General features: G+C 46.3%; 1 protein-coding gene across 6 annotated transcripts in view; it reads left to right on the top strand.

Moving 5' to 3' along the window:
- The window catches only part of LOC129831781 (rho GTPase-activating protein 44-like), a 152068-nt gene that overhangs the window by 117468 nt on the left and 23114 nt on the right, over nucleotides 1-11486 (top strand). For 4 of the 6 annotated variants that reach the window (XR_008755813.1, XM_055895223.1, XM_055895252.1 and 1 more), the window contains 6 exons: nucleotides 1809-1889; nucleotides 5647-5766; nucleotides 7025-7116; nucleotides 7374-7557; nucleotides 10515-10535; nucleotides 11093-11290. Coding sequence is in view for 5 of the 6 variants with exons in the window: in XM_055895223.1 (XP_055751198.1) it covers nucleotides 1809-1889; nucleotides 5647-5766; nucleotides 7025-7116; nucleotides 7374-7557; nucleotides 10515-10535; nucleotides 11093-11290 (696 nt within the window). In the remaining variant the exon portion in view is untranslated. The remainder of the gene's footprint in view (nucleotides 1-1808; nucleotides 1890-5646; nucleotides 5767-7024; nucleotides 7117-7373; nucleotides 7558-10514; nucleotides 10536-11092; nucleotides 11291-11486) is intronic. The other 2 variants (XM_055895233.1, XM_055895261.1) reach the window with 1 other exon arrangement.

The following is an 11486-nucleotide window of genomic DNA, read 5'->3' as shown; positions in this document are numbered from 1 at the left end:
ACAGAATCTCTACTGCAGATAACAGATCCCTTCATAACCTCAGCATCTCCACTACAGATAACAGATCCCTTCATAACCACAGCATCTCCACTACAGATAACAGATCCCTTCATAACCTCAGTATCTCTACTACAGATCCCTTCATAACCACAGCATCTCTACTACAGATCCCTTCATAACCACAGTATCTCTACAACAGATCCCTTCATTACCACAGCATCTCTACTGCAGATAACAGATCCCTTCATAACCTCAGCATCTCTACTGCAGATAACAGATCCCTTCATAACCTCAGTATCTCTACTACAGATCCCTTCATTACCACAGGATCTCTACTACAGATAACAGATCCCTTCATAACCACAGCATCTCTACTACAGATAACAGATCCCTTCATAACCACAGCATCTCTACTACAGATAACAGATCCCTTCATAACCACAGCATCTCTACTACAGATAACAGATCCCTTCATAACCTCAGCATCTCTACTACAGATAACAGATCCCTTCATAACCACAGCATCTCTACTACAGATAACAGATCCCTTCATAACCTCAGCATCTCTACTACAGATAACAGATCCCTTCATAACCACAGCATCTCTACTGCAGATAACAGATCCCTTCATAACCTCAGCATCTCTACTACAGATAACAGATCCCTTCATAACCACAGCATCTCTACTACAGATAACAGATCCCTTCATAACCACAGCTTCTCTACTACAGATAACAGATCCCTTCATAACCTCAGCATCTCTACTGCAGATAACAGATCCCTTCATAACCACGGCATCTCTACAGATAACAGATTCCCTTCATAACCACAGCATCTCCCCTACAGATAACAGATCCCTTCATAACCTCAGCATCTCTACTACAGATAACAGATCCCTTCATAACCACGGCATCTCTACTACAGATAACAGATCCCTTCATAACCACAGCATCTCTACTACAGATAACAGATCCCTTCATAACCACAGCATCTCTACTACAGATAACAGATCCCTTCATAACCTCAGCATCTCTACTGCAGATAACAGATCCCTTCATAACCACGGCATCTCTACTGCAGATAACAGATCCCTTCATAACCACAGCATCTCTACTGCAGATAACAGATCCCTTCATAACCACGGCATCTCTGCAGATAACAGATCCCTTCATAACCTCAGCATCTCTACTGCAGATAACAGATCCCTTCATAACCACAGCATCTCTACAAATCCCTTCATAACCACAGCATCTCCACTACAGAGAACAGATCCCTTCATAACCACAGCATCTCTACAGATAACAGATTCCCTTCATAACCACAGCATCTCCCCTACAGATAACAGATCCCTTCATAACCTCAGCATCTCTACTACAGATAACAGATCCCTTCATAACCACGGCATCTCTACTACAGATAACAGATCCCTTCATAACCACAGCATCTCTACTACAGATAACAGATCCCTTTTAGTCATATTGAAGAGCTGGAGATGACTTTCCTATTTCTATAGAGAGAGCTCCACAAAGAAAGGAACAAACTGTACCATAACGACAGAACCGACAGTGACCATTATCACAATAATAGACATTGTTAACACAGTGTTTGTCAACCTCCGGCCCGTGGTTCGGCACTGGTCCCTGGGTTGTTGCTTACCGGTCCCTCAGATGGTTAGCTGACACCAATTAGCCTCTCAATGATCATACATTGTAGCCTGCTGGTCTCCCTGGTAGGAAACTACACTGAGAAAAACACTTCCTGGACTACACACACCCTGAGCCCTGTTCACTGTTTTCTTCCCCATCCAGTATTCAGGATATGGACAAGAGACTACAAGCTCTGCTGGCGGCGTGTGAAAAACTACCAACTGACAACTTCAACAATTTCAGGTCAGTACCCATCTCTCCCTCCGTCTCTACAGTCTACATAGACCTACTGCCAGTAGGCATGGACCCTCCAGTGAGGATCTGTTTTATATGTTTGAGTTGTTGCCAGGCTGAATTTTCCTCTAGGTTCAGATCTAGGATCAGCTTCCCCTCGCCCACTCTGAACCTTAACCATTAGTGGGGGAATTGCAATTTTGTTTGGTCAGGGTGTGATGTGGGTGGGCATTCTATGTTGTATGTCTAGGTTGTCTGTTTCTATGTGTTTGGCCTAGTATGGTTCTCAATCAGAGGCAGGTGTCAGTAGTTGTCTCTGATTGGGAGCCATATTTAGGTAGCCTGTTTTCCTTTGTGTTTTGTGGGTGATTGTTTCCTGTGTCTGTGTTTTCACCATACGGGACTGTTTCGTTTTCGTTTTGTATCATTCACTTTGTTATTTTTGTATTCTTTCAGTTATTAAATTGAATATGGACACTTACCACGCTGCGTATTGGTCCTCCTCTTCTCATTCCAACGACGAGCGTTACACAACTTCAACCTAATGTTGTTTATGAGATGAATCGGTGGTCTCTAGTTTAGATTGTGTTTTATCTGGGTGTTAAAGTTCTGAGTCTTATATCACTAATTGGTCTTTAGACCAATCAGATCAGCTCTGAAAAAGATCTGATGTGAAAAGATCTGATGTGATTGGTCAAAAGAACAATTAGTGGAGATCAGAATGGAGTTGCCTGTGTAGACACAGCCTGTGACTTGGACCTCATATCAGGGCTGGAGTCCCTGTGAATTGGACCACCTATCAGGGCTAGAGTCCCTGTGACTTGAACCTCCTATCAGGGCTAAAGTCTCTGTGAATTGGACCTCCTATCAGGGCTAGAGTCCCTGTGACTTGAACCTCTTATCAAGGCTAGAGTCCCTGTGACTTGGACCTCCTGTCAGGGCTAGAGTCCCTGTGACTTGGACCTCCTATCAGGGCTAGAGTCCCTGTGACTTGAACCTCTTATCAAGGCTAGAGTCTCTGTGACTTGGACCTTCTATCAGGGCTAGAGTCCCTGTGACTTGGACCTTCTATCAGGGCTAGAGTCTCTGTGACAATGTTCAATAAAATATTGATAACCAACAGAGAACATCAGGGAGTGTGTGTGTGTGTGTGTGTGTGTGTGTGTGTGTGTGTGTGTGTGTGTGTGTGTGTGTGTGTGTGTGTGTGTGCGTGCGTGCGTGCGTGCGTGCGTGCGTGCGTGCGTGCGTGCGTGCGTGTGTGTGTGTGTGTGATTTCACAGTATCGTTTGAAAGCTGAACAAATAGGCCATAATGTTAAGTCACGCTGATTTGAACATATCAGGGTGTCTTCCTTCTGGGGAGTTTTCCCTTGTCACTGCTGCTGCTTGGTCTTTAGGGTTCCAGGTCTGGTTACTGTGATGCTGCTTGGTCTTTAGCGTTCCAGGTCTGGTTACTGTGATGCTGCTTGGTCTTTAGCGTTCCAGGTCTGGTTACTGTGATGCTGCTTGGTTATTAGGTTCCAGGTCTGGTTACTGTGATGCTGCTTGGTCTTTAGGGTTCCAGGTCTGGTTACTGTGATGCTGCTTGGTCTTTAGCTTCCAGGTCTGGTTACTGTGATGCTGCTTTGTCTTTAGGTTCCAGGTCTGGTTACTGTGATGCTGCTTGGTATTTATGGTTCCAGGTCTGGTTACTGTGCTGCTGCTTGGTCTTTAGCTTCCAGGTCTGGTTACTGTGATGCTGCTTGGTTATTAGGTTCCAGGTCTGGTTACTGTGATGCTGCTTGGTCTTTAGGGTTCCAGGTCTGGTTACTGTGATGCTGCTTGGTATTTAGGGTTCCAGGTCTAGTTACTGTGATGCTGCTTGGTATTTAGGGTTCCAGGTCTGGTTACTGTGATGCTGCTTGGTCTTTAGGGTTCCAGGTCTGGTTACTGTGCTGCTGCTTGGTCTTTAGGGTTCCAGGTCTAGTTACTGTGATGCTGCTTGGTCTTTAGGGTTCCAGGTCTGGTTACTGTGATGCTGCTTGGTCTTTAGGGTTCCAGGTCTGGTTACTGTGATGCTGCTTTGTCTTTAGGTTCCAGGTCAGGTTACTGTGATGCTGCTTGGTCTTTAGGGTTCCAGGTCTGGTTACTGTGATGCTGCTTGGTGTTTAGGGTTCCAGGTATGGTTACTGTGATGCTGCTTGGTCTTTAGGGTTCCATGTCTGGTTACTGTGATGCTGCTTGGTCTTTAGAGTTCCAGGTCTGGTTACTGTGATGCTGCTTGGTCTTTAGGGTTCCAGGTCTGGTTACTGTGATGCTGCTTGGTCTTTAGGGTTCCAGGTCTGGTTACTGTGATGCTGCTTGGTCTTTAGGGTTCCAGGTCTAGTTACTGTGATGCTGCTTGGTATTTAGGGTTCCAGGTCTGGTTACTGTGATGCTGCTTGGTCTTTAGGGTTCCAGGTCTGGTTACTGTGCTGCTGCTTGGTATTTAGGGTTCCAGGTCTAGTTACTGTGATGCTGCTTGGTCTTTAGGGTTCCAGGTCTGGTTACTGTGATGCTGCTTGGTCTTTAGGGTTCCAGGTCTGGTTACTGTGATGCTGCTTGGTCTTTAGGGTTCCAGGTATGGTTACTGTGATGCTGCTTGGTCTTTAGGGTTCCAGGTCTGTTTACTGTGATGCTGCTTTGTCTTTAGGTTCCAGGTCAGGTTACTGTGATGCTGCTTGGTCTTTAGGGTTCCAGGTCTGGTTACTGTGATGCTGCTTGGTCTTTAGGGTTCCAGGTCTGGTTACTGTGATGCTGCTTGGTATTTAGGGTTCCAGGTCTGGTTACTGTGATGCTGCTTGGTCTTTAGGGTTCCAGGTCTGGTTACTGTGCTGCTGCTTGGTATTTAGGGTTCCAGGTCTAGTTACTGTGATGCTGCTTGGTCTTTAGGGTTCCAGGTCTGGTTACTGTGATGCTGCTTGGTCTTTAGGGTTCCAGGTCTGGTTACTGTGATGCTGCTTGGTCTTTAGGGTTCCAGGTATGGTTACTGTGATGCTGCTTGGTCTTTAGGGTTCCAGGTCTGTTTACTGTGATGCTGCTTTGTCTTTAGGTTCCAGGTCAGGTTACTGTGATGCTGCTTGGTCTTTAGGGTTCCATGTCTGGTTACTGTGATGCTGCTTGGTCTTTAGGGTTCCAGGTCTGGTTACTGTGATGCTGCTTGGTCTTTAGGGTTCCATGTCTGGTTACTGTGATGCTGCTTGGTATTTAGGGTTCCAGGTCTAGTTACTGTGATGCTGCTTGGTCTTTAGGGTTCCATGTCTGGTTACTGTGATGCTGCTTGGATTTAGGGTTCCAGGTCTGGTTACTGTGATGCTGCTTGGTATTTAGGGTTCCAGGTCTGGTTACTGTGATGCTGCTTGGTCTTTAGGGTTCCAGGTCTAGTTACTGTGATGCTGCTTGGTTATTAGGTTCCAGGTCTGGTTACTGTGATGCTGCTTGGTATTTAGGGTTCCAGGTCTGGTTACTGTGATGCTGCTTTGTCTTTAGGTTCCAGGTCTAGTTACTGTGATGCTGCTTGGTCTTTAGGGTTCCAGGTCTGGTTACTGTGATGCTGCTTGGTCTTTAGGGTTCCAGGTCTGGTTACTGTGATGCTGCTTGGTCTTTAGGGTTCCAGGTATGGTTACTGTGATGCTGCTTGGTCTTTATGGTTCCAGGTCTGGTTACTGTAAAGCATGTGGTGATTAACTGATTGAGTGATTGATTGATAAACTGATTGATTAAGTGTGTACTTCTCCTCTTCCTATCAGATACTTAATCAAGTTCCTAGCCAAGCTAGGAGATGATCAGGACTCCAACAAGATGACTCCTGGTAACATGGCCATAGTTCTGGGTCCCAACCTGCTCTGGACTCACTCCAACGAGAGTGGGTACGTGTCCTGTCCTCCCTTCTCCCTCTCGCTCTCCCTCTCCCTCTCTCTCTCTTCAAAATACGCTGCCTTATCTGCGGAGGGAACCTTGAAATACTTTTGAAGCTTGTAGTTCACTTTACTTGGTAACCTATTGAATAGTCCCAAAAGTGCAAACTCCCAAGTTAAATCAAGTGCACCTCACATAGTCAGACTGAGTGTTCTTGTACCTCCCATAGTCTCAGTGATTAGTGTCCTGTCTGACTGAGTGGTGTTGTACCTCACATAGTGATTAGTTTCCTGTCTGACTGAGTGGTGTTGTACCTCACATAGTCTCAGTGATTAGTTTCCTGTCTGACTGAGTGGTGTTGTACCTCCCATAGTCTCAGTGATTAGTTTCCTGTCTGACTGAGTGGTGTTGTACCTCATATAGTCTCAGTGATTAGTTTCCTGTCTGACTGAGTGGTGTTGTACCTCACATAGTCTCAGTGATTTGTTTCCTGTCTGACTGACTGGTGTTGTACCTCACATAGTCTCAGTGATTAGTTTCCTGTCTGACTGAGTGTTCTTGTACCTCACATAGTCTCAGTGATTCGTTTCCTGTCTGACTGAGTGGTGTTGTACCTCACATAGTGATTAGTTTACTGTCTGACTGAGTGGTGTTGTACCCCACATAGTCTCAGTGATTAGTTTCCTGTCTGACTGAGTGTTGTTGTACCTCACATAGTCTCAGTGATTAGTTTCCTGTCTGACTGAGTGGTGTTGTACCTCACATAGTCTCAGTGATTAGTTTCCTGTCTGACTGAGTGGTGTTGTACCTCACATAGTCTCAGTGATTAGTTTCCTGTCGGACTGAGTCTCAGTGATTAGTTTCCTGTCTGACTGAGTGGTGTTGTACCTCACATAGTCTTAGTGATTAGTTTCCTGTCTGACTGAGTGGTGTTGTACCTCACATAGTTTCAGTGATTAGTTTCCTGTCTGACTGAGTGGTGTTGTACCCCACATAGTCTCAGTGATTAGTTTCCTGTCTGACTGAGTGGTGTTGTACCTCACATAGTTTCAGTGATTAGTTTCCTGTCTGACTGAGTGGTGTTGTACCCCACATAGTCTCAGTGATTAGTTTCCTGTCTGACTGAGTGTTGTTGTACCTCACATAGTCTCAGTGATTAGTTTCCTGTCTGACTGAGTGGTGTTGTACCTCACATAGTCTCAGTGATTAGTTTCCTGTCGGACTGAGTCTCAGTGATTAGTTTCCTGTCTGACTGAGTGTTGTTTCCAGGAACGTGACAGAGATGATGACCACAGTGTCTCTTCAGATTGTGGGGATCATAGAACCCATCATACAACACGCTGACTGGTTCTTCCCTGGAGGTGAGACACACACACATGCACGAACGCACTCTCACATGCACGCACACACACACACATACATACCTGCAAACACACACACACGCAGGCACACATACCATTAAACACACACACACTCATATACACACACGCACACACACACACACACACACACACACACACACACACACACACACACACACACACACACACACACACACACACACACACTGTCTTTAGGATCCTGAACTAATTGGTTCCTCTCTCTTCCTCTCCTATAGATATTGAGTTTAATCTGACAGGCTGCTACGGCAGTCCCGTCCACACCAACCACAACTCAAACTACAGCTCCATGCCTTCGCCAGACATGGACCAATCAGAACGCAAGCTGCCGCACGACCATGGCAGACGCCCACTCAGCGTTGCCACTGACAACATGATGCTAGAATTCTACAAGAAGGATGGGTAGGCTGCTGCTGACTGCAAGCTGGTCTATCCATCCTCCCTCGTTCTCTCTCTCTCTCTCTATCTGTTTCTCTCTCTCTCTCTCTCTTCCTCTCTCTCACTTCCCCCTTTCTCTCTCTCTCTATCTGTTTCTCTCTTCACTCTTTCTGTTCATCTCTTCACTGTCTCACTCTCTCTCTCTCTCTGTTTCTCTCTTCACACTGTATCTCTCTGTTTCTTTCTTCTCTCTCTCTCTTCACTCTCTATCTGTTTCTCTCTTCACTCTCTTTCTGTTTCTCACTTCTCTCTCTCCCCCTCTCTCTCTCTCTCTCTCTCTCTCTCTCTCTCTCTCTTCCTCTCTCTCACTTCCCCCTTTCTCTCTCTCTCTTCTCATGCAGCATCTAAACCCACGTGATGTCACCCACTCCTTCTCTTCTCTCTGTTGGTTTTTTAAAGTCTTGAGCCAGAACCTCGAGGAACAGATTGCTAGTTTGTTAAAGACACATGACTCAGACAGAGTATTTACATAATGAACTAGATCTTTAAAGGTTTAACGAAGCATCTTTGAAAAAAACGAAATTCATTCTTTGAAGGCTTCTTAAAGCCTTTAAAGGGGCACTTCTCCAGCGTCTACATACAGTATGTGAAAACACAGCGTGTCTGTGATCTGTGGTTAAAAAGACGAGAAGACAGGCTCTTTAAAAAGGCTTTGTGACATCACAGGGTAGGTTTAAAGTAAAAAAACTGTGATTTTATAAACCGGCATTTAGTTTCGAGCCCAATGGAGGGGATTTTCTTGCTCCAAACGTCACTGAGAATCTCATAGTGTTTGAAGAGCACTTTTTTTTTTTTTTATGTTTAAACTTTTGATGATGTCATCGGGTAGAACTTTTCAACGTAATATTTTTTTTCTACAAAACTTTGTGAAAATGCGCTGTTTTCAAAGTGATGGAATAGCCCTTTAAGTGGTTGTTCATCTACAGTGTTCTGATTCAGAGGTCTCAGTAGAACACAGAAAGAGGGTAGATATCTGCCCTGTCAATCATCCTCTCATCCAATTAGCTGTCAGCTTTATCAGCCCTCATCTAGAGAGGAGGGATACCTTAGGAATGCAAACACACCTTGTTTAAATAGTCTACACACACCTTGTTTAAATAGTCTACACACACCTTGTTTAAATAGTCTACACACACCTTGTTTAAATAGTCTACACACACCTTGTTTAAATAGTCTACACACACCGTGTTTAAATAGTCTACACACACCTTGTTTAAATAGTCTACACACACCGTGTTTAAATAGTCTACACACACCTTGTTTAAATAGTCTACACACACCTTGTTTAAATAGTCTACACACACCTTGTTTAAATAGTCTACACACACCTTGTTTAAATAGTCTACACACAACTTGTTTAAATAGTCTACACACACCTTGTTTAAATAGTCCTGGCCCGGTGAGTGGCACCGTCTCTATGGCAACACGGCAGCAGTGATAGAGGTTGCTTCTAGTTGCTTCTTCGCATTCTCCTCAGATCTACACGCACACGCTCACACCACACACGCACACGCTCACACCTAGCCTATCCTTCTCAGTCTGGAACGTCACCTGTCCTCCCTGACTCATCAGGTGGAAAATCACTGGCAGACAGGCCAAAATCCTCCCTCACAGAAATAGTCTCGGAGAACCAGACATTGGAGCAACGTTGGAGCAACGGCACAAGATCTGGGCAGAATATTAGATTCTCTCTGACATTTAGAAAGGGGAAAACAGACAGACGACTCTCCCAACGAATCACAAGTTTGGGTAGGCAGAGCTTAACATGTGGGCGGGAGTTGTGCTCATGTTTATCTAGGGCAACAAGCGGATACAGGAGTGACGTCACCGCCGACCCGCTTCCCATTTACAATTCCACATCTCTGTCCCTACTGACGGCTGAACTTCTACAGACGTGTAAACCCGTAACGTTGGAACATTGAGGGAGGCAACCCATCTGTCCAGAGAGACTGTCACAGAGACTGTCCAGAGAGACTGTCACAGTGAGACTGTCCAGAGAGACTGTCACAGAGAGACTGTCCAGATAGACTGTCACAGGGAGACTGTCCAGAGAGACTGTCCAGAGAGACTGTCACAGGGAGACTGTCACAGAGACAGAGGAGACAGACAGATTTACTTTCCAATTGATATCATTTTCTCCCCACACACTTCAACCCCAAACAGTTCTCCATGTGAGACACTGGTAGAAAATATCGTTTTTATCCACTCAGTATAATGAGCAGTTTTGTAACTTCAGCGGTTATCAAAGGCAGGCTATTGTTTCTGTGCCGGACCGAGGAGAGTTGTGACGATGTCTTTGTGTGTGAGTCCACTCCAGAGAACTCAGCTTGGCTTAATTACTGTATTAACTAACGAGGCACTCATTTTCTCTTGGAAGGACAGTGCAGGCTAGTCATTTGGTCTGGCATGTCCCAATACCTCTGAAACCCTCTATACCCTGTCACTGTGAATCTCATCCCCCGAATACAGACTACACTGTAGCCCACTAGCCTTCCACACTAGCCACTTACAATGATCCAGTCTGTAACCCCCTAGCCTTCCACACTAGACCCTTATAGAGGTCCCCTCTGTAGCCCCCTAGACTTCTACACGAGACCCTTCTACAGGTCCTTTCTGTAAGCCTCCAGCCTTCCACAATAGCCCCTTCTACTGGTCCCCACTGTAGCTCACTAGCCTTCCACACTAGCCCCTTCTATTGGTCCCCTTTGTAGGCACCTAGACTTCTACACTAGCCCCTTCTACACTCAGTACATTCCAATCTCTAGTCACTGGCCTAGCCCTCTATGTAGCTCCCTAGCCATCTATGTAGCCCCCTAACCCACTATGTAGCTCCATAGCCCTCTAAACTAGCCTCTGTGTATGAATAGAAAATGAACAGAATGTGTCTCTTACGTGCCTCTCGTTTCTTTGCCCCGTCAAAGCAGCATAAGGAAAATACAAAGGTACTGTATGGTTCCTCCTCTAGTCCTGACCTCCTCTAGTCATCACCTCCTCTCCTCCTCCTCTAGTCCTGACCTCCTCCTCCTCCAGTCCCCTGGCCTCCTCCTCCTCTAGTCCTGACCTCCTCCTCCTCTAGTCCTGACCTCCTCCTCCTCTAGTCCTGACCTCCTCCTCCTCTAGTCCTGACCTCCTCCTCCTCTAGTCCTGACCTCCTCCTCCTCTAGTCTCCTGGCCTCCTCTAGTCCTGACCTCCTCTAGTCATCACCTCCTTTAGTCCCCTGACCTCCTCCTCCTCTAGTCCTGACCTCCTCCTCCTCTAGTTCTGACCTCCTCCTCTAGTCCTGACATCCTCCTCTAGTCCTGACATCCTCCTCTAGTCCTGACATCCTCTTCTAGTCCTGACCTCCTCCTCCTCTAGTCCTGACCTCCTCCTCTAGTCCTTACCTCCTCCTCCTTTAGTCCTGACCTCCTCCTCTCAACTCTCTATTTCTCTACAGTTTTTTTTTTTTAATCGTCTCGTCTGACCGTCTCTTGTTTTATGCATCTCTGTCCCTCTTAGTATGGGTGTACGGGTGATGGACACGTCCTGGGTGTCCCGTAAGGGTTCGTCCACCCTGGCCCGTAAGGCCTCGTCCACCCCTCCCAGTGTCCAGGGTCCTGGTTCCCCTGCTGACCACTCCCTCATCCTGGAGCAGCCTGGAGAGCTGGCCCAGTCCCCCTCACCCCCACCTCAACCTGGGGAAAGGGACCGGATTGGGTAAGTCCCCACCACCACCACCATGGAGGATTCCTCCTTTCCACCTTCCTCCCGTCTTCACCACCATCATCATCATCATCTTCACCAGCTCTCCATGACTTGTCTTGAAGTGTTTGAGCCGTTGTTGTTGTTGTGTTGTTATACGTCTCACAGACTTGTTCATCTCGTCTCCTCTCTGACATGATTTGGGGTTCTT

Source organism: Salvelinus fontinalis, chromosome 2 (assembly GCF_029448725.1).
Source record: "Salvelinus fontinalis isolate EN_2023a chromosome 2, ASM2944872v1, whole genome shotgun sequence".
In the NCBI taxonomy this organism is placed as follows: Eukaryota; Metazoa; Chordata; class Actinopteri; order Salmoniformes; family Salmonidae; genus Salvelinus; species Salvelinus fontinalis.
Note: the sequence above shows the minus strand (reverse complement) of the source record. Positions and strands in the feature narration are given on the sequence as shown.